The sequence below is a fragment of the Delphinus delphis genome, chromosome 5 (assembly GCF_949987515.2).
Source record: "Delphinus delphis chromosome 5, mDelDel1.2, whole genome shotgun sequence".
In the NCBI taxonomy this organism is placed as follows: Eukaryota; Metazoa; Chordata; class Mammalia; order Artiodactyla; family Delphinidae; genus Delphinus; species Delphinus delphis.
Window position 1 is genome coordinate 48,366,424 of NC_082687.1, and position 27,397 is coordinate 48,393,820.

The 27,397-nt window shown below is 35.8% G+C and overlaps 1 protein-coding gene across 1 annotated transcript in view; it reads right to left on the reverse strand.

The window, feature by feature from the left end:
- MTHFD2L (methylenetetrahydrofolate dehydrogenase (NADP+ dependent) 2 like) overlaps positions 1-27,397 on the reverse strand; it is a 138,125-nt gene that overhangs the window by 94,988 nt on the left and 15,740 nt on the right. Inside the window, exons 2-3 of the mRNA XM_060011706.1 lie at positions 25,704-25,888; positions 24,958-25,080 (exon numbers count right to left, since the gene is read on the reverse strand). Of these exons, the coding sequence (XP_059867689.1) occupies positions 24,958-25,080; positions 25,704-25,888 (308 nt within the window). The remainder of the gene's footprint in view (positions 1-24,957; positions 25,081-25,703; positions 25,889-27,397) is intronic.

Consider the following 27,397-nt stretch of genomic DNA (forward strand, 5'->3'; position numbering starts at 1 on the left):
TTTGTTAGTGTTAAAAATAGCCATGACATCATTAATGCCTAGCTTCCTCCCAAATGACATAATAGAAAAGCAAACACACACACACACACACACACACACACACACGTACCACACACATCATTTCCCTGAAGCATTATTACATTGAAATCCAAAATATCATTATGGTTTCCTTTATGAAAGGAAAAGAACATAACTTGAGTAATGACCTAATCAAATGAGATATGAGATGCCAATCATCTCATTTTGAAAAGTAATAAGTATAGAAATATAAAATAGGCTCTTAATACTACTCTATGCAGAGTAGCTTAGGGTATCCTAAATCCAACAATTAACCCACATTCCTAAAATACTAAAATAAAGGTATATTTGCTACAGAAAAGTTTCCTTATGTATTACACAATGAATGCCATTTAGAAATAATTTTTTAAAACATTATCAAAGCCCAAGTTCAAACAGTTTTCAAAAGAGACATGTCTTATGTCTCAGATATTTTATATCCTAAAAGTGACACTACAGCCATCTTACTTTAAATAGATCCAATTTGCCATTACTAGGCTACCAAGTCATTTACATATATAAAAGTCATAATATGAATCATATTCAATTAGAAATTGGGTCTTTGGAATATCTCTCCAATGACTAGTTTGTCACTTTCAATAATTGTATTCATTCTATAATGTCCTACCAGAGTAAGCCTCCATCTGTTTTCTCTGAAGATAGAAGATGATTATACAAGTTCTAGCAAAATTTATTTTTAGAATTACATATTTAACTTACTATTTGAGGACAAAAATAGTGGTTCCTTTTTAAATCTGGTTGATTATGATGATGATGATGGTGATGATTCAGTTTTTAGACACCTACCACTCATGCAGACGCTTCATGCCATGGATATTTCTTACAACAAAATCAAAAGCTTTGTAAATAAAAAAAGAAATAACTGTAATTGAACACTCCATTATTGAGTTATGGCTTAAATTAGTTCATTTCTAAATTCAAAATTGGCTACTGTATGTATGGGCCAATAATGTATTGAAAGAATTCAACAAAGGTTCTTTTGTAGATTTTGAGAGCCATCCTCTTACCAAATAAGTCTGAACTATACTGAATTTCGCAGTCTACTGGTCTGTGCTGTTTTACTCGCTAAAAATAACATTAACTTGTAATGAACAATTCATCTCACACAATAGCTGAAATACTCAGGAAGAAATGTAAGCATCTGAAAATTTGGGGGCAAGCACTAGAAACTGGCAACTATAGACCTGTCCTCTAATGTATTTCTTAAAACTTCAACCCAGATCTTCATTTCGGAACAATTTTATCTTAAGTTAATTACGTAATTTTTGTTTAAAAGACAGATGTGTGGACATATAAAAGGTGTGATGTAGTGAACACATGAAAACTGATTATTAATGTGCTTACTATTTAATCTAAAAGGAAAAAACCTATATGAGTAGATTAAAAATGTTAGGATCATAAAAATCAAGGACACCAATTCATACATCACTTTTATGTAACTCTATGTTATCTCAGGAGTGGATTAAATCTCACATACATCCTTTGCCAGGAAAGATGTACCTTTCATTATGTAATCTACAGTGTATGGAAGTAACAGGAGTTAGTATATCTTACATTCAAAGAGTGCTTTATAATGTTCATGTTACCATCACATAGGTTTCCCCTTTGGTCTTCATAGTTACTGAGGGCTAAGATAGAAAAGGTATTATCTTCATTTTAAAGATGAAACTGAAAGATTTTGAGACTCAGCCAATCTCAAACTACTACTTAGAAGAGGGATCCAGAATTAAAATCCACATCTGTTTGTCCTAAAACCAGTTTTTCTTTCTGTGTTATACAGAAATCATAAATATTAATCAATCTTAAATACCACTCAACAATTAATATCAGCAAGGGCCCCTGCCTCTTCTAATCAAGACATTTTGATCATCCTAAAATATCCCAAGGAATGCACTGTTTCTTCTAGACCTCCAAAAACAACAGTATTTTTGGATTAACTAACATGTATCTAAATACATGCAAAACAGCATCAAACGTTTTATAGCACCTTTTGTTAAATGAGTAAGAGAAATAAATACATTTCATGCTTTTAACTGACTGCTACTGAAAGTCCCCTGATGTCTCATCCCTGGGGCCCATGACTTGAAAAGAAGAAACAATCATGAGCCTCAAAAGCATTAATTTTTTTACAATGGTTATAAAACATTTTTGATTCATAGAATACATTGGCAAACAACTAATCACTTAATACCTTACCCAAATGAACGGGAAAACTGGCATTATTCACTTTGTGAGTGTGTGTTTTTCCCATCTATTTAATATTATGAGAAGTCATTAAATCATGCCAGGAAAAAAAATCATCAAATTGAATTCATAATAATGCAATAGAACAGCTCAGGGAATGTCTTTAGGTACCACACTTTAGAACTACAACATTGAATATATATTTCTGTGATTTATTTATAACATGTTTAATTGTCTTTGGATAAGTAACAACAACAACAAAAAGAAAACAAATTACTGGTTTATTGTCCATCCAAGGATTTTCACATTACTGTTCAAAAGTACCTCTTTCCACTTCCCCAATGCCTGTTGGATAAGGGCAAGCTCATGAGCAAATATGTTCTTTAGCTTGATTATATCTTTTGTCCTATACTTCCCTCCCTCCAAGTGCCCCATCCCTTTCCCTACCATCATTATGACACATCCTTACCTCAATTCACACCAATCTGTTCCATTCCCAAGCCCTTAACATTAATTTTTGCATTTCTACGTTCTTGCTCATGATTATTTTTCCATTACTAATTCTTTCCTCCCTGTTGTTTCACATCCTATTTATTCTTCAATATATTGATCCCTTCTCAGCTGTTCCCTCATCACAAAGTGAAATGATAATTTTTATCTCTTCTGGTCCCCATAGAACTACTGTAAAAAGCACTTACCACATTACTTCAGTTAGTTGATCACGTTGGTTAAGTATCTCTCTTACTTACGAGTGTGAGCCTTTTAGGGCACAGACTTTGTCTTATTAAACTGATTCACCCATAGCCTTCTCCAACTCAGTTGATGGCAATTCCATCCTTCTGTGTTATACAGAAATCATCCTTACTTGCCAGAAAAACGTGGAGACATTCTGAACACCTCACTTTCTTTCACACGCAACATCCAATCAATTGAAAAATCTTTTGGTTCTTCCTTCATAACATATCTAGCCCTTCACTATCCTCACCATGTCCACTCTGGTTTGAGTGGCCATTATCTCTCCTGTGAACTCTTGCAACAACTAATTCTCCTAGCTAATTATTTGCTTCTATGTTTGTATCCATATAATCTATTCACAAAATAGCAGAGGTTATTTTTTTCCCACATCTTTATTGGTGTATAATTGCTTTACAATGTTGTGTTAGTTTCTGCTGTACAACAAAGTGAATCAGCTATATGTATACACATATCCCCATATCTCCTCCCTCTTGAGCCTCCCTCCCACCCTCCCTATTCCATCCCTCTGGGTCATCACAAAGCATCGAGTTGATCTCCCTGTGCTCTGCAGCAGCTTCCCACTAGCCATCCATTTTACAGCTGGTAGTGTATATATGTCCATGCCACTCTCTCACCTCATCCCAGCTTCCCCTTCCCCGCTCCCCCCGCCCATGTCTTCAAGTCTGTGTTCTCTACGTCTGTGTCTTTATTCCTGTCCTGCCACTAGGTTCATCAGTACCACTTTTTTAGATTCCATATATATGCATCAGCATACGGTATTTGTTTTTCTCTTTCTGACTTACTTCACTCTGTATGACATAAGCTAGGTCCATCCAACTCACTACAAATAACTCAATTTCATTCCTTTTTATGGCTGAATAATATTCCATCGAATATGTGTACCACATCTTCTTTATCCATACATCTGTTGATGGACATTTAGGTTGATTCCATGTCCTGGCTATTGTAAACAGTGCTGCAATGAACATTGGGGTACACGTCTCTTTTTGAATTATGGTTTTCTCAGGGTATATGCCCAGTAGTGGGATTGCTGGGTCATATGGTAGTTCTATTTTTAGGGTTTTTTTTTTTTTTTTTTTTTTGTGGTACGCGGGCCTCTCACTGTTGTGGCCTCTCCCGTTGCGGAGCACAGGCTCCGGATGCGCAGGCTCAGTGGCCATGGCTCACAGGCCCAGCCGCTCCGCGGCATGTGGGATCCTCCCAGACCGGGGCACAAACCCGCGTCCCCTGCATCGGCAGGTGGACTCTCAACCACTGCGCCACCAGGGAAGCCCAATTTTTAGTTTTTTAAGGAACCTCCATACTGTTCTCAAATGCATGTCTGCTTACACCACTCTTTTCCTGAAAACCCTGCTCTTCTTGCTATTCCTCTAACATATCAGGTATTTCCCACCTTGGTTATTGCTCTTGTGTCTGCCTGGAGGCTTTTCAAAAAAACCTGCCACTTTGGCTAAATCCCTCTCTTCTTTGAAATCTTTGCTTAATTTCCACATTCTCTGTAAGGACTATTTCGACCACATTATTTTAAAATGTAAGTTCCATGTCTGATAATGTTGAAGTTGTTTACATTGGACCAAACTTCTCACAGGAAACAACTGTAAACATTGGAGAAATTATATTAAAATAGAAGTATCAAGGATGTATCATACAATACAGAGAATATAGCCAATATTTTGTAATAACTGTAAATGGAATGTAAAATTTTTAAATTAAAAAATAAAAACACAGCTATCTGACACTGCAGAGTTACTAGAAGCAGAGAGATTTGGAAGAGAATGGACATCTGAAAGGAATATCACTGTTAAGTGTTTCCATTTTGGAGGTTTTTCTAGACAAAGGACAGTTAGAATTTGGATAGAAATCTGCAGTCTTACTTGCTTGAGGAATCAAAGGACAAAGTTTGGGGCTACTACAGAAACTGGAAATTGAAGGGATATACCCAGGAAAAGAGAAAACCACAGAGGGGAGACTCAACTTGTGTCTATAAATTCTTCCCAAATCTCTGACTGACCCCTGAACAACACACACAAGAGGCAAACTCCAAGCAGCCCATCTAACACTAAGAGAACTAAACAGAATGCAGTTGTGGCTCACCAAGGGCAAAGCAAAGCTTGAAGTCCTCAATATGACGCATTCACACACACAAAAAAAATTTACAGTTAACATTATACTTAATAATGGAATACTGAACCTTTTCCCCAAGATCAGAAGGTGGCAAGGGTGTCCACCCCCACCATTTCTATTCAGCATTTTATTGGAGATCCTAGCTGGTGTAATAAGGAAAATAAAGAGTTCTAAAGATCAGAAAGGAAGAAGTAAAACTCTCTAGCCACTCTAATGGTTGTTTATGCAGAATATTCTAAAGAATATACAAAACAACAAAACAAAAAATAAATAAAGTGAATTTAGCAAGATCACAGAATACCAAGTCAATATACAAAAGAAATCAATTGTATTTCCGTATAGAAGCAGCAAATACTAAAAAATGAAATTTAAATAATTCTATTTACAAAAACTCACAGATCAGAAAATTCTTAGGAGTAAATTTTAAAATTGGGGGCATGATTTTTATAATGAAAACTACAAAATGTTGCTGACAGATGACCTAAATAAATGGAGGGTGTACCATATTCATGGATTGGAAGACTCAATAATATTAAGATGTCAATTCTTCCAATTTGACCTATAGATTCAATGTAATCTCAACCACAGTCCTATGAGGTATTTTTGGTAGAAGTTGACAAACTGATTCTAAAATTTGTATGGCTATGCAAAGGACTTAGAATATCTAAAGAAATCTTGAAAATGAGCAAAAAGGACTTACAGTACTTGACTTTAAGACTTGCTACAAAGCTACAGTAATCAAGACAGTGTAGTGCTAGTGTAGGGATAGACAAGTAGATCAATGGAACAGAATAGAAAGCCCAACTTTAGACTAACACTTATACAGTTATTTGACTTTTTACAAAGTTGCCAAAAGCAATTCAATGGGAAAAAGAAAGTCTTTTCAGCAATTAATACTTGAACAATTTGATAGCCATATAGAAAAAACCAAACTGAGCCACAATCCCTACTTCATACTGTGAAGGAGAAAATTTGCCACACAAAAATGTGTCTCTTTGGCATGGATTTCATTTTACCTCCCCCTTAGCTGCCTAAAGAATTTAGATAAAAGAACTGTTCCCAGAATAGAGATATCACCAGAGATAATCTGCAAAGAATATGCGCTAGGTTGCTGGGGGAAACTCTAGGCAGGACCTAGAAATCAGAATCCACTCTGTGCCCCATTATCTTTTCATGGCCCAGCAAATATTTGTCTACTAAACATTTGCTTTTCCATCTCCAGGTGAATTGCCTGCCCCCCCCTTTGAAGTCCGAAGCCTAGCTGCTAAGAGAAGATGGGGACTGTAAGGAAAAATGTGCATGTTTGGAGTACTTTATTTGTCTGTCACAGAAAAAAGCAGATCTAAAATAGGGATTAACAGAATTTTAAAAATTTCAGAAGGGCTGCGAAGGGCTCTCTGAGCCAGTGGCATTTAAGCTAAGACATGAAGGTTGGGAAGAAGTCAGCCCCCGTATGTTTGAAAGATAACCAATGTAGTTAAGAGGTCAAAGGCTAAACCCTATTCAAGTGATAAAATGTGCATTATTCTAGCATGTCCTTTGTAAAATAAATACTATAAAATAAAAATATAACATCCCTGAACATCCCCCAAACATCCCAATCCTCTTTACCATGCTCTACTTTTTCTTTTTTCCCATAGCATATCAACTTCTAATAGATATACAGTAATTACTTACTTATTGTGCTTATTTTTTTGTTGTCTGTCTCTCCTACTACTCAGCAAGGGCAGAACTTTCCGTCTTCTTTTTTTTTTCATTGATGTATTCCTAGCACAAAGCACAGTGCTTGGAAATTTGTTGAATAAATGACTACAATTACCCTTGATTTATAAATGAAGAAGCTGAGACAAATTAGTGGAAATCTGCAGACAATTAGAATAGACTAATATGAGGAAAAGATGTCTGATCTTTCTACAACCGCTGACATCCATCTTTTTCAAATACAATGAAAACCAAAATGGCTTTCATTAAAATTTTGATTTGTCAATAGCTGCATCTACATTATTAGATATTTGGCACTTTTATATCCTCCGATATAAATTTAATGTAAAAGATTCATGTCTGTTTTTCATTTATTTCTTCCTTTCAAGACTTGAAAAATAAGAAATCTCAGGCAAAGCTTTATGCTGATACATTAAAGTCCACACTCTGAACAAGTGTAGACAAGGCCTCTGAAAATTCACTCATTTATTCACTCAGTAAATATTTATGTATTTATAATATTTAAATATTTATTGTCTACCATGTGCTTTGCACTGTTCTAAGGATTTAGGATATATAAGCTAACCAAACAAACAAAACTATTAACCTCTGGAGCTTACATTCTAAAGAAATAAAGATCTGCCTAATCAAATTATTTAGCTGCAGCCTCTTAATGAGTTAATTATTTTCTAGGAGTAAATGAGAGATATACTTTTGGAAGCTGTGTTCACTGTTCTCAACTCAATACATAAGTTACACCCTCCGGGTTCTACATCAATGTTTCAAGACAGAAAATACTTATCAGGTCTTACCACTTACCCAATATCATTTTAGAACTGTTTCATCACCAAGGACAAAAAGGGAATGGGAAGTGACTATTACCTCACTGTATTACTCTACTCCCAAACCTGAGAAAATAGAGCTTGGAGGTGGAGTGGGAGGTGTTCTCTAGGTCAGAAAGGGGTGGATCTGGCCCTTTACCCTTCCTTAGCCTCTTTCTCCTATAGCCACGAAACTACAAGGACATCCCTAGGCACGCTTACTTCATAGGCTATTAAAAAAAGTTAATGAAGTGCGAACCTACACATCACGCGAAGGTTGCTACCTTTGGCCCTTAGAGTTTCTTGAGTCATATGAAGAGTACATGGAGATCCAAAAATTGCCTTATTTTTCAGAAGTAGTGTTGAAGACACCCTGTTTATTAAGCCCTTGGATTCCCAGACACTATATACTGTGACTTCTGTCAAATACATTGTACTAAACTTGAAGCAGTGTCTATTCCACAGAGGAAACAGTTGGATAAGTGAGCATGTCTATTCTGATGAGCTTCTTTTACACAAAAGGGAAAAGAAGAGATGCTGTGTTTTAGGGACTTGCTTGCAAACTTCTCAAGGACAGTGAGTCTCAAATTGTTTTCTAACTACCCCTTTCCCCTAGTGACTATCACAGACACATATATAGGAATAGATTGGATTCTAGGTAAATATTTTTTGAACTGGTAAATGAACAAAGAGCGTCAGAGAGCAATAATACAAATACTTCTCTTGAAAGACTTTCTACAAATACCCAGATGTTTCAAAGGGCCTTTTGATTTTGGTAAATTCTTTATCAAAGCTGAACGCACTCAAAAATACATGAAGATATCATGATAAAGAAAAGAGAAAAATATGAAAAAGAAAAGAAGTAACTATTGTTGATCCAAGAAATTCCAGATTTTGAAGATACTTTGAAAAGTAAATAATCTCAAGTTACATGATATAGTATGTTTATGATAGCAACTGCTCAAAAAGACGTAATTATATAGATCTAAGTGACTAAAATAACTCTTGGGATGGTTTCCATCTGGAAATGAATAGGAAGAGACACATATGGCTACAGGGACCTACCAAACCCACTGATAGGTAAATCATATCAAAATGATTTACTCAGCTTTCAGTATAAATCATTAAACTTTTTTTTTTTTTTTTTTAAATCACTGCTTGCCTGATGCTGCCATCATGTGGTTTTCATAAACCACAGCAGGAGAATTTTCCATTTTGTTCCCCCACATCCCCACATAAATTCTCTGATAGAAATGTTACCTATGAGAAAAATTTTTTAAGTAGATAAATGATATTGTGGGGATGCCTTTGTATCTATGTTAACACTAAAATCATGTTAGAAAGGATTTGAATAAAATATTGTTTAAAATCTGGACCTTTTTCTCTGCATAAACCCTAAATGCATAAATTGGTTGAATGGATTGTGACACAATCTCAATATTAGTCCAAGCACAATCGAATTTTAAATTATTAATTAGTTATTTTTCATAATAAGCTAGATATATGCAAATCCACCACCCCAAACAAAAGTTATGGACTTGACAATAGTCTATATTTAATCATATATTTCGCCCATGAACCCACCTCATTTCCTGCTCCAGCCTTAGGTAAACGTCATCCTGCATCCTGTGCTTATCATTCCCTTGAATTCCTTTCTATATAGTTTTATTGCATTTATTTGTATTCCTACTAGATTTTTTAAAACAGCTTTATTTAAGAATATTTGAATATAATAGACTGCACGTATTTAAAGTGTACAATTTGATAGGCTTTGACATATGTATATACTTGTGAAACCATCACCACAATCAACATAATGAACATATACACCACCCTGAAAAGTTTCCACAGGCCCCTTTTCCTCATCCCTTCCTCTCTCCCTTTCCTGTCCCCTCACCTCCAACTACTTGTAACCACTTGCTATGGGCTGAATTGTGTCCCTCCAAAATTCATATGTTGAATCCCCCAACCCCTAATGTAATGATATGTAATTAGGTTTACATGAAGTCATAAGGGTGGGGCCCTCATGATGGGATTAGTGCCCTTATAAGAAGAGACACCAGAGAGCTTGCTCTCTTTGCCATGTGCAGACACAGAAAGAAGGGGTTGTCTGTCTGAAAGCCAGGAAGAAAGCTCTCACCAATCCGACCATGCTGGCACCCTGATCTCAGACAGGCTCCAGAACTGTGAGAAAATAAATTTTTGTTATTTAAGGCAGCCAGTCTATGATATTTTGGTATAGCAGCCCAAGCAGACTAATAACCACTGATCTGCTTTCTGTCGCTATACATCGGTTTGTATTACATAAAATGTTATATAAATAGAACCACAGAGTACGTACTCTTATTTGTATGGATAATTTCACTCAGCATAATTATCTTGATATTCACCCAAGCTGGAGTTCACATCAATATTTCATTCCTTTTTTTACTGCTGGGTAATAGTCCATTGTATAGATAAACCACAGTTAATATCTATTCACCTGTTGATGCCTATTTGAGTTGTTTATAGCTTTTGGCTATTGCAAATCATACTTCTATGAACATGCATATACAAGTCTTTATATTGACACATATATCTTTTTTCTTTAAGTAAATACATAGACATGGAATGGATGGACCATATAATAAATATATATATGTAAATTTTTAGGACACTGCCAAACTATTTTTCAAAGTGTACCACTTTGCATTCCTACCGGCAACACATCCTCACCAATATATGGTATTGTCAGTTGTAGTTCTAATATCAGCCATTCTAATAGGTGTGTAGTAGTATCTTATTATAGTTTCCATTCAAGTTTCTCTAATGACTACAGATGTTGGGTATCTACTTATGTCCTTATTTATCATTTGTATTTCTTCTTTGGTTAAGTATCTGTTCAAATCTTTTAATGATTTTTGGTATTTATCCTGTTTGGTATTCTTTATGGTTTGGTGTCTGTTATTAATTTTGAAAAGTTTTAGCCATTATTACTTCAAATATCTCTTCTGCCCTGTTCTCTCTTCTCCTGGTATTCCAACTGTGTGTATGTTATACCTTTTGAAAATGTCCTATAGTTCTTGGAAGTTTTCTTCTGTCTTTTTTGTTTTCCTCTCTGCATTTCAATTTGAGAAGTTTCTACTTATATATTCTCAAGCTTACTGATTCTTTTCTTGGCCATGTCCAGTCTACAATTGAGACCATCAATTCAATTTCCATTTTTGTTAAAGTGCTTTTGATTTCAGCATTTTTTTGAATCTTTCTTAGAGTTTCCATCTCTCTGCTTTCATTACCCATCTGTTCTTGCATATTGTCTACTTTTTCCACCAGAGGCCTTAATATATTAATCATAGTTATCTTAAATTTCCTAATAACTCCAAAATCTGTGTCAGATATGAATCTGGTTCTGATGCTTTTTGGTTTCTTCAGACTGTTTTTCTTTGCCTTTTGGCATGTCTTGTCATTTTTTTGTTGAAAGCTACATCCAAGACTAGCGCCCCCAGGAGTTTCTCATTCTTATGCTAGTACACACTTTACTTCCAGAAATTCATCAAAATTCCCAATTACGTTGTTTCCATCAGTTTATGGTTCCAGTAGCTTCTGTACAGGTAAATAGATCTTGGTTGCAACTTTCTGGATTTTCTTATCTCTCCAGATTTTGGTATGGTGGTTTGCCCTGCAACCTCAGTTCTCTGATGGGTCAAGAAAAGTATTGATTTTGTTCGTTCAGTTTTTTCTTGCTTTAAGGACAAGAGGATTTATGTTATTCTGGCTAGAGTTGGGCTTTGTTTAATTGGGTTGTTTTCATTTTCTTGATCTTGATTTTTGAGAGTGCTTCATATATTCCACATATACATATGTTATCAATATATGCTCTGCAAATATTTTCTTGTCTGCCTTATCTTCTCATTCTTTTAATAGTATCTTTTGAAGAGCAGAAGTTGTATTTTATTTTTTTTAACATCTTTATTGAAGTATAATGCCTTTACAATGGTGTGTTAGTTTCTGCTTTATAACAAAGTGAATCAGCTATATATATACATATATCCCCATATCCCCTCCCTCTTGCGTCTCCCTCCCACCTTCCCTATCCCACCCCTCTAGGTGGTCACAAAGCACCCAGCTGATCTCCCTGTGCTATGCGGCTGCTTCCCACTAGCTATTTTACATTTGGTAGTGTACATATGTCCATGCCACTCTCTCACTTCTTCCCAGCTTACCCTTCCCCCTCCCCGTGTCCTCAAGACCGTTCTCCACCTCTGTGTCTTTATTCCTGTCCTGCCCCTAGGTTCTTCAGAACCTTTTTTTTTTTTTTTTAGATTCCATATATGTGTGTTAGCATACAGTATTTGTTTTTCTCCTTCTGACTTACTTCACTTTGTATAATAGTTTCTAGGTCCATCCACCTCACTACAAATAACTCAATTTCATTTCTTCTTATGGTTGAGTAATATTCCATTGTATACATGTGCCATATCTTCTTTAGTCATTCATTTGTCAATGGATGCTTAGGTTGCTTCCATGTCCTGGCTATTGTAAATAGTGCTGCAATGAACATTGTGGTACATGACTGTTTTTGAGCTATCATTTTCTCAGCATATATGCCCAGTAGTGGGATTGCTGTGTCATGTGGTTTTAAATTTTGATGAAATCTAATTTATCAAGTTCTTGTTTCGTATCCATATGCAATCCAATTGTTCCAGCACCATTATTGAAAAGCACATCATTTCTGCACTAATTTGTCTTTCCAGCTTTGTCAAAAATTAGTTGTTAATATAGGTGTGGATCTATTTGTGGACCTCCAATTTTTGCCCATTGATGTTTCTCTATCCTGATTCCAATACCACTCTGTCTTAATTACTGTAGCTTTATAATTAGTCTTTTTAACAAATTTTAATTGAGGTATAAATGACATATAACATTATATTAGTTTTAGATGTACAACATAATGATTCAATATTTACATATATTACAAAATAATCACCACAATAAGTCTAGTTAACATCCCTCACACATATAGTCACAATTTTTTTTCTTATGATGAGGAATTTTAAGATGTACTTTCTTAAGAACTTTCAAATATGCCATACAGTATTATTAATCTTAGTCACTGTGCTGTGCATTACATTGCCATGACATTTATTTGATAACTGAAAGTTTGTATCCTTTGATTTTGAGACGTTTGATTAGTCTTAAAATCAGGAAGTATTACTCTTTCAACAATATTACTCATTTTCAAAGCTGTTTTAATTATTCTAGGTACTTTGCATTTCTATAGGAATTTGACAATCAGTTTATCAACTGCTACAAAAAAGTATGCTGGGATTTTAATTGGGACTGCCTTGAATCTACAAGTTAATTTGAAGATAACTGACATCTTAACAATATTTAGTCTTCCAACCCATGAACATAATATATTGATTTATTTAGGTCTTCTTTAATTTCTCTCAGGAATGTTCTGTAGTTTTCAATGCACAGGTTCTCACATCTTTTGTCAAATTTATGCCTGATGATTTCACATTTTTGATGCTACTTTAAAAGTCTCTTTTCATCTTAGTATCTGATATTTGATGCTAATACATAGAATGGAGATTGATATTTGCATATTAATCTTGTATCTTCCAACCTTGTTAAACTCATTTATTAGTATTAGTAGCTTTTTATTTTTCTAGATTCCATTGGATTTTCTACATAGACAATCATGTTATCTGCTTTTTATTTTCTTTTCCTTGCCTTGCCTTCTGTGTTGGTTAAAATCGCCAAGAATAGACATGATAAGAATGGACATTCTTGATTTCTTCCTGATCATAAGAGGAAAATATTGTCTTTCATAATGAACTATGATGTTATCTGTGAATTTTTTATATGTGTCCCTTATCAACTTGAGGAAGTTCCCTTTTATTATTATTATATGACAGCTTTTTATCAGGAATCAATGAACTTTACCAAAAAATTAATCTATTTATTGAGATAATCATATGATTTTCCATTTTTAGTTTGTTAATGTGGTGAAATTGTTTGATTGATTGTTTGATTTTCTAATGTTAAACCAATGTTGCATTCCTGTAATAAAAGTCATGATGAATTTTGGTCATGATGAATGATACTTTTTATATATTGTTGGATTTTATTCGTTAAATTTTGTTAATACCTTTTTAATTTATGTTCATGAAAGGTTCTGTTCTGTGGTTTTCCTTTCTTGTAATGTCTTTGCCTGTTTTTTGGTATCAGAGTAATGGTGGTCTCATATAATGACTTAGGAAGTATTTCCTCCTCTTTAATATTATTTTTTCTTTAAATATTTGGTAGACTTCACTAGTAAAGCCATCTGAACATGGAGCTTTGTTTGTGGAATAGATTTTCACTACAAAGTCAATTTTTTAATAAGAGTTATTCAGGTTATCTATTTCTTTTCTTTCTTTTTTTTTTTTTTTTTTTTTTTTTTTTTGTGGTACACAGGCCTCTCACTGTTGTGGCTTCTCCCGTAGTGGAACACAGGCTCCGGATGCATAGGCTCAGCAGCCATGGCTCACGGGCCTAGCTGCTCCGCGGCATGTGGATCTTCCCAGACTGGGGCACGAACCTGTGTCCCCTGCATCAGCAGGCAGACTCCCAACCACTGCACCACCAGGGAAGCCCCCTATTTCTTTTTGAGTGCGCTTTGGCAGTGTGTATCTTTCAAGAAAGTAGTCCATTTCCTCTAATTTGCCAAATTAACTGGCATAAAGTTGTCTGACATATTCCCTTTTATCCTGTAATATCTGTAATATCTGTAAAATATCTGTAAAATCTATAGTGATGTTATTTTTCTCATTCCTGATATTGGTAATTTGTATCTGTAAAATCTATAGTGATGTTATTTTTATAATATCTGTAAAATCTATATCTGTAAAATCTATAGTGATGTTATTATCACTATATCTGTATAATCTATACAGATATCTGTAAAATCTATAGTGATGTTATTTTTCTCATTCCTGATATTGGTAATTTGTATCTTCCTTTTTCCCGATAGTCTAGCTTTCATTTCATTATTTTCTTCATTATTTTTTTGTTTTCTATTTCATTAATTTCTGCCCTGATCTTTATTATTTCCTTTCTTGTCCTTACTTTGTCTTTAACTTGCTCTTCTTTTTCTAGTATCTTAAGGTGGGAGCTGAGGTTACTGATGTGGGACTTTTCTTCTTTTCTAAGATAGGTGTTTAGTGCTATATATTTCCTCCTAAGTAATTTTTAGTGGCATACCATAAATTTTGGTATGTTGTATTTTCATTGAAAAGTTAAAAGTGATTTCTAACTTCCCTTTTATTTTCTTACTTGACACATGGGTTATTTAGATGTTCTTTAGTTTCCAAATATTTGGGAATTTTCCAGATATTTTTCTGCTAGTGATTTTTAATCTAACTCCATTGTGGTGAGGGAAAATGCTTTAGGTAATGTAAATCCTTCTATATTTGAGATTTGTTTTATAGCCTAGAATATGTTATCTCTTGGTAAATGTTCTATGTGAACTTGAAAAAAAATGTGTATTCTGTTGTTTGTAGCGAGAGTGTTCTGTAAATGTCGATTAGATCAAATTGGATGATATTCTACTTCAAATCTTTGTTCTTACTGATTTTCTCTCCACTTGTTCTCTCAGTTATTGAGAAAGAGGTACTAAAATCTATTATTATAATTTTGGATTTGTCTATTTTCCTTACAATTCTATTAGTTTTTGTTAATGCTTTCTTCTTAGGTATATAAACAATTGAGGTTGCTATTTCTGTTTGATAAACTGACTCCTTTATTGCTGTGGAATGACCTTCTTTATTCCTGGTAGTATCCATTGCTCTGAAATATACTTTGCCTGCTATTAACATAACCACTCCAGCTTTCTTTTGATTTATGTTAATATAGTGTGTCTTTTACATCCTTTTTCTTTTAACCTCTCTGGATCCTGATACTTAAAATTTATTTTCTGTAGGCACCATATAGTTGGGTCTTGTTTTTTATTCAATCTGACAACCTCTGACATCTAATTGGATTATATACAACGTTACATTTATGTGATTAAATCTATCATTCCCCCATTTTCTTTCTTCCTTTAGAATAATTTGAACATTTTTAATTATTGGATGTTATCTCTTTTAATGGCTTATTATCTATAACTCTTTGCTGTGTGGGGTTTTTTTAGCAGTTGCTTGTGATTTTATAGTACGCAGCTTTAACTTACTTCAGTCTACCCTCAAGCGATATATCCCTTCACATACAGCATAAGAATCTAACAATGATGTCCTATCATTTCTTCCTTTCTGACTTTTGTGCTATTGTTGTACATGTTGCAAACCACACATTAAATTGTTTTTTATTTGGGGATAAGTACCAATTATATTCTAAAATTATATGACTAATAAGAAAAATGTCAGATATACTTACTCATGTAGCTACCATTTCCATTGTTCTTCATTCCTTTGGCTAGATACATATTTTCATTTGGTATCATTTCTTTCGGCCTGAAGGACTTCCATTTTTTATAGTGTGGGTGTGCTGTTGATTGTTTTCAGCTCTGTCTGGATTCTACTCTTCCTAAATGTCTAAAAAATGCTTTTTTGCCTTTGGTTTTTAAAGATATTTTCACTGAGTATAGAATTCATGATCAATAGTTTTTTTTTCTTTCAGTACTTTAAAAATCAAGGTGTTCCACTGTCTTCTTGTTTACATTGTTTTTGACAAGAATTCTATTTCCTTCCTTTTGTTTCTCTGTATATAATGTGACATTTTCCCCCCTCTTGTTGCTTGAAAACTTTTTTCTATCACACTGCATTTGAACAATTTGATTTTTGTGTTTTAGGTATAGTTTTTTCATATTTTATGGGCTTGGAGTTCGTTGAGCTTCTTAGATCTGTGTGTTTATAGTTTTCATCACATTTGTGTTTGTGTGTGTGTGTGTGTTTTAATCTGAAATCCCAATCATTTATGAAAGGATACTTATTTCTTACTCACGTAAGCCTCTGTTAAGAATCCCACTTGCTTTCTTCTCATAACTGGCAATCATCTATAACACGCAGCTTTCAGGATAACTGCAACAAAAGGGGGAGAGGGGATGGGGGCCACATAGCTTTTAACCATCTCAGTCCAGAAGTGGCTCAAAAAAGTCACTTTCCCTCACAGTCCAGTAACCAGAAGTGACATGGCCCCAACCTAGGAGAAGTTGGGAAATGTAAGGGAATATGTGGATATTTGGAGTACTTTGTTTGTCTGCCATAGAAAAAAGCAGATCTAACATAGGAATTGACAGGATTAAAGTAATTTTAGAAGGTATGGGCTGGGAAAGGCTCTCTGAGCCAGTGGCATTTAAGCTAAGGCCTAAAAGTTGGAAAGAAGTCAGTCCCAGTATGTTTGAAAGATAATCAATGTAGTTAAGAGGTCAGAGGCTAAAGTCCTATTCAAGTAATAAAATGTACATTATCCTAGCATGTCCTTTGTATAGTAAATACTATCACTTAGGAAGCCTTCAAGGGTATGGGGGTATAAGATCCTCACCAAATCCTGATCAGTGACAGAACTTACACACTACTCTCTTAGATGTAGAAGAATAGGTAGAAGGATGAACCTTCAATGACACACATACACACAAAGCAATAGCTGTGAAACTATAGGGTTCATTCATTCCAGCAATAACATTCACTAAGAGTCTACCATGATGCAAGGTGGAATAAAAATGTTGACTCCAATTCCCCCTGCTTTGATGTAACTCATAGTCTAGTGGAAGAAACATATTACTAAAAAGCAATGAAATACTCTATGTGGAATCATTTTTCTCCATAAAGAAAGGGGGAGAGCTATAACAAAGGTCAAGTCTAATTTAGAAATTATTTAGAAATAAACAGAAAAGAAGCTCTACAAAAACTGAGGAGTCCAGAGTGATGAAAATTTCCCATTCTGGTCAAGAACATTAAAAACAGAGTAAAAAGTATTCTGCATACATAAATTCCATAAGCTCTCAAGAAGAGCAATTATAGCAAGACCTTTTTTCTTCAAATGAAGAATCAAGTTTTAGACAAATATACATATCTACATGCACTAATTAGGTCAATACCCACATTTTTATGCCTAATAAATTCTAGAAAATTTTGTCTTTGTTATATCTACACCGTGAATTCTCACTTTTCTTACTCGCCCTCTCCATATTTAATCCTTTAATCCTATATTTCATTCTGATTTCTCTGTTCAATCCTCTTACATAAATTGGAAGATGTTAATCCTCAAAGGCTTCAAACTAGATAAATGAAGGGAAATATTTGAAAAACTATTTTAGAAAAAGATAGATAAGATAGAATAAGTTTTCCCATTCTACCTAATAATTTTGTTCCCAGAAACAGACGAGAGGTCGATTTCTTAGAAAGCAAGAAAATACAAAAAGGTGATTAAGCACCTCTCTTGGTGCTTGACTTGCAGTCTCAGTTGTGGGACTGTGATTATGACTGAAAGAATACTATAATTGGGTCTCCTGGTTTTTCTCTGCTACTCACTTGTTGTGACCTTACACAAGTTTCTCAGTTCAGTTTCCTTAACTATAAACCACAGATCAAAAAAAAAATGTACCTACTGTTAAGGGTTGTTCTGAGTGTTAAATGATTTCTTGTATATAAAGCACTTTATAACAATGTCTGGCAATAATACATGATAAAAATCGCCATTACTAATACTAGTAATAGTTATCATGGAGCAGTTGTAAAACACCACATTAAAATTTAATTGAGTGATTGCTGTTTCCTAGACTTACATCTGAATGCTTTCATATAATTCATATAATTTAAACCCTTTTAAACCAAATTCACCCTGTATCAAGTACCACCCGACAACGAACATTTATAGCAAATTTCCAGTGTGCTTCAAGCTTGTGGACATTATCATTTCCCTTTCATTGCTTTAGTCCAAAAAGAATGTCACTGGTTCCCAAGTTTTAAAGATCATTATTCCACCTTATTTTTAACACTACAAACTGACACATACTTGTGGAAAGGGAATGTTGCCTGCCATTCCAGTCAACAACAAATGTTGCCCACCATCAAGCTATCAACCACTGTAGTCACCCCAGCCCCTGCCTAACAGTGTACCCTGAGGGTAATTCAGGATGGAGAAAACCAGGAAACATTCTGTGTTCTGGATACTGACCCTAGATAGTTAAGATGCATATCTAAGGAATAATTTCAATGAGCCCAGACTCTTGCATCTTCCCATACATAGAAAATCACTAAAATCATTAACTTGAGATGTCTGTTTTTTGTGATTAGTAGTAATCTTCTGATGTTCAACTACCTTTTTTTTTTTTTTCAGAAAAAACTCCTAGATATCCTAGCTCCTTCCTTACTTCTTTGGAGTAGTTTCTCAGAGCTACCTGAGAGGCTGTCTCCCAGGCTACAGTCCTCAGTAATGTCCCCAAATAAAACTTAACTCTCAACTTTTAGAGTGTGCATTTTTCTTCAGTTGACATACTCTACAAATGATATTTAATGTAAGTTTAATAGATGTAACTCAATAAAAGCTAAGAGCAAATAATACGTAATTAGGAGAAAAATATATACAACACAAATAGCAGACATCATTCTGGCCTTGACAAAACGATCACTTATTGATACTGATAGAATCTATGCACAGTTAGGAAAGGAGTAGGGAAGCATCCACATATGATTGTTTCATCTCTCCCTAGATGTAGGACCAGTTACAGGACAAACAGTCAGACCATGTGACTGTGGACACACAATTTTATCCTGAGTACTTTCAATCCAGACCAAAGTCACACAGCTCCTGAACAAAAGCATGGGCTTAAGCCTGTGATAGATTCATTACCTTCAAATAGGACAGAATTCTCTCTCATTTCTTTGGTTTCTTACCCAAATGAGATGCATGAAAACTGCTTGCACATTCTGTTTAATCCTTATGCAAGCTTGTATTCCAACACCAGAATTATAATTCTAATTTGGAATTTCTTTTGCTCAACATAGTGCCCTAATTGTGAAAAATAATTTCCGACTTCGAATCATGAAATAACTTGGAATCCAGATTATTAACAAAATGATGGAAAATTGGAGATGTAATTGACTAGAATCATTTCATTTGTTCATTTGCTCATTGTTTCATTAGAACAATCTTATAAGACATGTACCGGAGAGAGGCTACTTCACTCCACTTGCACATAGCCAACTGTTGGGGCTCAGGGCAGGTCATGCCAAAATACGCTTCAATGGCATACTAATTATTTTGAATTGGTTACTTAAGAAAGAGCCATTGTAAGAGGGACACTCTGACCCTCCTCTCTGTCTCCTTGAAAGTAGGAAATAAATCTCTCATGAAAGGTGCACTCCTTGCATCTGAAGGTAGAACACCCTGATTTCCAGAGATAGGGAATTTGGGGCGAGAAACTTATATAAACAAAACTTGTTACTCCTTTAGTTTACCATCCCAAACTCAAACTCTGCTTAGATTCTTCACTAATTAAGCACCCAAAGCCTAATTTTCTTTGTCCTGTGAATTCCTCACAAATTTATTGTTTGTTTGTCTAAAAAGTATAAAAGCTTCCTGCTTTGGCCACTTCCTAGGTCCCATGACTGTGGGACCTCCATGTGCATAAGTTAAAGTTTGTTTCTTTTTCTCCTGTTAATCTGTCTTGTGTAGTAGTCCAGCCACAGAACTCAAGAGAGACAGAGGGGAAATTTGCCCTTCCCCAACACAACCTATCAAAAGGACTAATGATTTCCACGTCTTCTTAAAGCATGCAGTTTGATGCCCAGGGCTTGCTGAAAGAATATCAGAATGTAATCAATAAACTACTCCTGCACCTACCAGTAGAGTTTCATGATAATCAAGAGACAAGTGTGTGTATTTCTCAACCTGTTTTTGCCAGTTCTTTCACAGTAAATTATGTGATTTAATTAAAACAGTACAAACAAACAGTTGTTATGTCTATGAAGACTAAGTTGAATGTTCTCAAAAGACTCGAGAATTAAAAAGAATTAGTAATGACTTAGATAAGGACAAGACAACCATGAACACTGGGAAACACTTTAAAAATATAGATGGGGGGCTTCCTTGGTGGTGCAGTGGTTAAGAATCCGCCTGCCAATGCAGGGGACACGGGTTCAAGCCCTGGTCCGGGAAGATCCCACATGCCGCGGAGCAACTACGCCCGTGAGCCGCAACTACTGAAGCCCACGCGCCTAGAGCCCTTGCTCCGCAACAAGAGAAGCCACTGCAATGAGAAGTCTGCACACTGCAACAAAGAGTAGCCCCCGCTCGCTGCAATTAGAGAAAGCCTGCGCTCAGCAGTGAAGACCCAATGCAGCCAAAAATAAATAAAAATAAATTAAAAAATATACATAGATAGATGAATTTTCACTTAGTTTTATCTCAAACTGAAAATTATAGGCAGTGATTCATAGGTATTATTAATGCCAGAAGATAACACAAAATTCCAAACAGTAGGTTCCATAGAGACTTGGATCTTGTAGGGAAGCACAATTTGCCACCCCAAAATTTCTCTTTGGCATGAAGATTATTTTAGGCTGATTATTTTTAAGAAACAGAAGACTCAGTAAGTCTGTGTTTTTACCTCCCCATTAGCTGCCTGAAGAATTTAGATAAAGGACCTATTCCTAGAATAGAGGTATCTCCAGAAATATCTGCAAAGAAAATGGACTAGTTGTGTTGGGGGAAACCCAGCAGCGCCTAGACATCAAAGCCCACTCTGTGTCCCGATGCCCCTGCATGGCCCAGCAAACATCTGCTTTTGCATCTCCAGGTGAATTGCTTTCCTCCCCTTTGAAGTCCCAAACCACTACGCCCAACATCTTCTTTTGTCTTTAGCTGAATCTTTTGTCTTTAGCTGAAGATCGTATTTAAGGTGAAAGCTTCAGCCATTTTGGCGAGTCACTCAGTTTTCCTGGGTCTCTCCCAAGTACACATGTTATTAAACTTTTGTTTGTTTTTCTCCTGTGAATCTATCTCAGGTCACCAGCCAGAAGAACCTAGAAGGGAAGAGGAAACTTTCCTCCCCAACAACCTACATCAAAAGATTGATGAATTAATATATAAATACTTTATGTCATAATACAATGTTTAAGGTAAAACGCATTGTTTTATGATTTCCTACTTTATCCAACTTTTTCTAGTAACCAACAAACTATATGACCCAGTATAATGTAGGTTAAGGAAAATAGAGTCTCCTGACCTGTAAAATGAAGAAGGTAATTCTTACTCATAAGGCTGTTTTGAGGACTAAATAAAATCATCCATATAAAAGAACACCTGTCACCTAGTAAGCACACATTACCCACTAGCTAACACGGCATGCTGGTGGGGGTGGTAACATAACGGTAATGGCATGAGGGACCAGTCTGCCTGGACTCACATCCCAGCTCAATTACCAGCTCTGTGATCTTAGAGGAAGTTACCTAACCTCTCTGTACCTTAAATCCACCATCCATCCACTCTGTACCTTAAATCCACCATCACCATCAGTATATAATAATAGCTCCACCACCATTGGGTTATTGTGAGGATCCAACCAATCAACTAATGTGAAGTGCCTAAGACATAATACATGCTTAACGTAACACATTTTAGTCACTGTTATTTTGTATATTATTGGCTTTTCTTTTCAGCTAGATAGAAAATTGCCCTCTCTCAAAGCATCCAAATATTTGTTATCATTCCTTTGGCTCTAGGCTTCTCACCTTCTAAAATGAACACAGGACTCAATTTGTTTTAGTACAGACAGATCACTAGTGCCATCTAGTGGCAAACTGCTAATAAATTTAACAAAAAGGAATATTGCCCATTAAGGGGTAAAATTTCTACAGACATGAATTTAATTTTTGAAGACAAACTAGATATTTGGAAATGTGATATGTTTTCTATAATGATTTGAATGTAATACAAATATAAGCGGGGGAAATTTAAAAACTGCACACCACAAGAAGATTGCTTGGCAAACACAGTACAAAAAAAAAAAAAAAAAGATTCTTGCTTTGCATGAGCCAAACAACTGGGTTTAAACCCAATGTCAAAATTTTTGGACAGAGCTTCCCTGGTGGCGCAGTGGTTGAGAGTCCGCCTGCCGATGCAGGGGACACGGGTTCGTGCCCCGGTCCGGGAAGATCCCACATGCCGCAGAGTGGCTGGCCCCGTGGGCCATGGCCGCTGAGCCTGCGCATCCGGAGCCTGTGCTCCGCAACGGGAGAGGCCACAACAGTGAGAGGCCCGCGTACGGCAAAAAAACAAACAAACAAAAAAAACAGATTTGTGATGTTAATATACCCCTGATATTTTCTAGACCTTAATTTCCTATGATATCAAATGAGTATGCTATATGTGTTGAATTCGTTTTGTAGTTATAAAAGTAAGGGATAAATCACTATGCTAATTTTAACATGATGAATCTATAGTATTATCTGTCAGAAGCATTTTGAGGGGAACCTTGATAACTTCTAACATCCTTTCCAACATTCTGATTTTTTTTTAAATGCAGCCATATTGGAAGAAAAGAATTAGAAATGTGAATTTTGGGTGTAATTTAAACAGCATAAATGTTATAACATATACTAAGATATTAAGTTATATCATTGGATAAATTAAAAATTAATACCATACAAAGATCCCAGGTGATAGCATCATACAGCTTTACTTTCTGCAAGTCAGAACTTACAGAAGAACTCAAAACTGCACAAAACTACTGTAATCTATAATATTCAGGCAGTCCTTGCCTTGCTCATTGAAATATGTACAAATTTCAGAGCCACAATTCAGTCAAATAACAGCAGCCTTCCAACAACACAGTTCAAATTTCAGTTATCATGGCATATTAACTGTGACTAATTATATAAGAGCTGCTAGCTCTTTGGTCCAAAAATCACTATGTAAATAACAGATGAGCATCATGATCAGTGACTAACATGTCACTTCTTTCAAAGTCTGTCAGTGCTTGGTCACTGCACATCTGTTATTCAGTTCAAACGCAGACAGCAAATCATGTTGCTTCCTTGTGTTCCAGTGATAAACTCACTTGACATTTCACAAAAGTGAGTAATCAAAAGAGGCTATTAGGGCTTCCCTGGTGGCGCAGTGGTTGAGAGTCCGCCTGCCGATACAGGGGACGCGGGTTCGTGCCCCGGTCCGGGAAGATCCCACATGCCGCGGAGTGGCTGGCCCCGTGGCCCATGGCCGCTGAGCCTGTGCGTCCGGAGCCTGTGCTCCGCAACGGAAGAGGCCACAACAGTGAGAGGCCCATGTACCGCAAAAAAAAAAAAAAAAGAGGCTATTAGCCCATAAAGATGAAAGTGCAACAAAGAAATAAAACGTGATGATGCTGGAAATGAAATTGGATGTGAATAGAAGATCTGAAGATGATGACAGCAAAGCAAGGATAGAAGAGACCTAGGCCAGCAAGAAGGTAAGAGCCATGAATGTAAAAAACAAGATAAAGTCACTTCAACAGGATTCTAACTGAATGTAAATGGGTTGTACGAGAAATAGGGGATGACCCAGGAATGTTGACACCGTGCCCTTTGGAGCAATGTAGCTATGCAGCCATAAGAACTTAGTGAAGGCAAACTGATCAAAATAAATGAGGAATGTGACTGTGACAAAAAGGATGACAACGCCCCAGAGGAAGTGACACCAGAACAAAACTTCACATTAAAGAAACTCTCAGAGATATCTCATGACTTTGAAAGGACAAAGGACAAGATGGAAGTTGATCCAAACTTAAAAAGAATTTGACAGTTCAATTCACCAAGGCATAGAAAAGATGCCTGCTCCATATAATAAGTCGTATGATGCGAAGAAGGCAAGTAACTGTTCAAACTCCTCTTGACAAGATTTTGGCAATGAAGTAATACTTTAATTCTCAATGTTTCTAATGTTTTAAATTACAGTGTACTGAATAAATATTAATTTTACTATTTTTCATTTCCTTATATATTTATAAACCACAGTAAGAGAGTTTTTAGTGTTTTGAGAAAACATTTTAAAGGTCACAGAACAATTGTTATTCTCTTATTGATTTGCTTTGTCCAGTTTCAACTTAGCCATTTTCATGGTTTTGCACTATTGTGCAAAACAAGAACTGGATGTATTGCCAAAGCCTAAATTTTTCTTTCACAGTTTTCAGTCATTGTAAACATCATTCAGAAATTGCCACCTACTGCATGCTAATATAATAGCTAGTCCCCTTCTGAACATATTTTATAAATTATTTGCAGTGTCATGATGTAATGTTGAAAAGATGTCCTTGCTCCTAACCAAACCAGGCATATAGAAGAGCATTATGTACCTGGCAGTGGCAACTGAACTAATATACCACTGACTCTTGGGTCCATGTTCAATTGATTGGTTATATCCAAAAGTTCTTCCTGAGAAACATCCTTAGGTTTTAGAATGATCTCACTACAGATACCTGGAAGAAAAACAAGTACAGAAAGTCACTTTAACAAAGATGTGTTTTTTCATTGATGGTGTCTTACACAATGTGTGATTGGTTCCCCCTGCTCCTATCCCACTGGAAGAAAAGGCCCTTCTACAAAAATGATGTTCTAAGCACCATCAGGAGGGAATTTTCAAATGGTACAGATGCTTTCTCGTGATTCACATGCATTCTTTGGCCCAGTAACCCATTTAGCAAATCACGCTCATCTGTGATAAGCTACTGTTAGTGGATTTGAAGAGAGTAAGAATACCAATGCCACCACCACCACTATTAGGCCAAGTTCAGCAGAGTGAACTAGCCAGGTTTATCATGTGATTCAAGCAAAAAAACAGGCCCTTTAAATGTAACATGTTGCTCTCACATCTCACCATAAGATCTGAAATCACACTGAATTGATTCAATAAGAAATTTGAAGAAAAAGAGTAAGAAATGAATATAAACTTCGGTAACTAAATAATCTATAATAAATAATAATAATAATACATGTCATTCAAATAGCACTTAGTTGACAATTATCATTCATAATTATCACACTTTGAAGTAAAACCAGAAAACGTTATCTAGTAACAAGTATAACTAACACACGTCCCCACCTACGGCAGCAGCAGCTTTGATCTTCTTCCTGACGTATGTGTGGCTTGCTGGGTTATCACCCACTAAAATGATACTGAGGTGAGGTCTTCCATTCCCAAGAGAAATCCAAGATTCCACACCTCGCTGTATTTCTTTCTGGATTTGTTTGGCCATTTCAGTTCCTGAGATAATAATTGCATCATGTCTGTGGAAAACAAAGGAATAAAGGTAGTACTAAAAAGGCAATAAGGAATATTCAACCACATAAATTTAAAGTACAAGAGTGAACAAAACACTTATGATTCCCCAAGTGAGCAACCAAAATTTGATTTCTTTCAGGTATATTTGACACTCATTCTTCAGGTTCAAAAATATATTTATAATTTTTTAAAGGAGTCCAACTCTGCTTTTTAGTTCTGCATTACAATCTATAGTATACATAACTTTTACATATATATATTTCAATTATCAAACCACATACTAAAGTTCTAGAATATTGGCTCTATAATATTGGCTGTATTAAAAGCTCTGCTATTTTTTTCAGAAGAGACAGATCAGCACAGTCTAGTTAAAACTAGCACCCATCTTCAAAGCTCCAGGCCATGGTGTATATACGTGGCCCCATCGCCTTTTGACCCAAAGGCAAAGTCAGTTCACTCTTAATAGAATATCCTGTACAAGACCCTGAAGTCATGAGCTCCGTACTACACAACTCTTCTCACTTACTAAAGGAAAAATTTTATCCCTCAGCTCCAGGACAAGGACAACTGTGATGACAGCTGCCAGTCTTGCCATGCTTGTCATTGATTACTGTGGGGACCAGGCCAGTAAGTAAGGCTCAGTTGCCCCCCTACCCAAACACCCACACCATGGCATCATTTCTAATAGAAAAACTGCACAAAACATTACTTCCTGGCAGTTTTTAAGTGCTTAAGTAGGTAAGAAGTACTATACTTTGATAGATGACATAAATCTCTCTCTGGAAAGGCACAAAAAATGCCTTATGGGAAGGTTTTCCTGCTCTCCATGATCTCAAACTTAAAAGTGGTGAATTAATATTGCTCCTACTGCATGTTTAGTTTTTAAAGGTACCTGATAAAGTAAAAGATGGCTCCTTCTTCCTGGGGCCCCTGTCCTTTCACTATTGAAAGGCCTGGTGAACGCATGATCTATAGCACATGAATATTACACAAAATATCAAAAGCAGGTCAATGAATATTGTGAAGGAGAAGAAAAGGAGCAAAGAAAAACCTTACAGCAACTTAATTTTTTCAAGCACCTGTACATTTTCTATGTTCTAGTGAGAGCCGTCATCATGAATATCAGCCAGCACAAACAAAATGCAAACTTGCTGCCCCTTCCAAATAAGTCAACCCCCTCTCTAATAGGTTGATGTACACATACATAGACCAGATCAAGAATATTCCATATCAACCTGGCACCAGTGGTCCACAGAGTTCATCCAGATTCAAACAATTTTGATGTAAACAATATTCTGCTAAGAAGTGATTCTGAAATATGGTCTATGGATACATATGTCAAAACTGCCTGGGAACCTTACTGAACTTGCATATTCCTAGACCCCAAGACCACACCCATGATTTGGAATCCCTGGGAGAGGGGAGAGAGCCTGGGAATCTGCACATCTAACGGGTCCCCACAGGTATTCTTGTGCATGATCGTGTTTGAAAACCACTTCTTCAGTTCAACACAA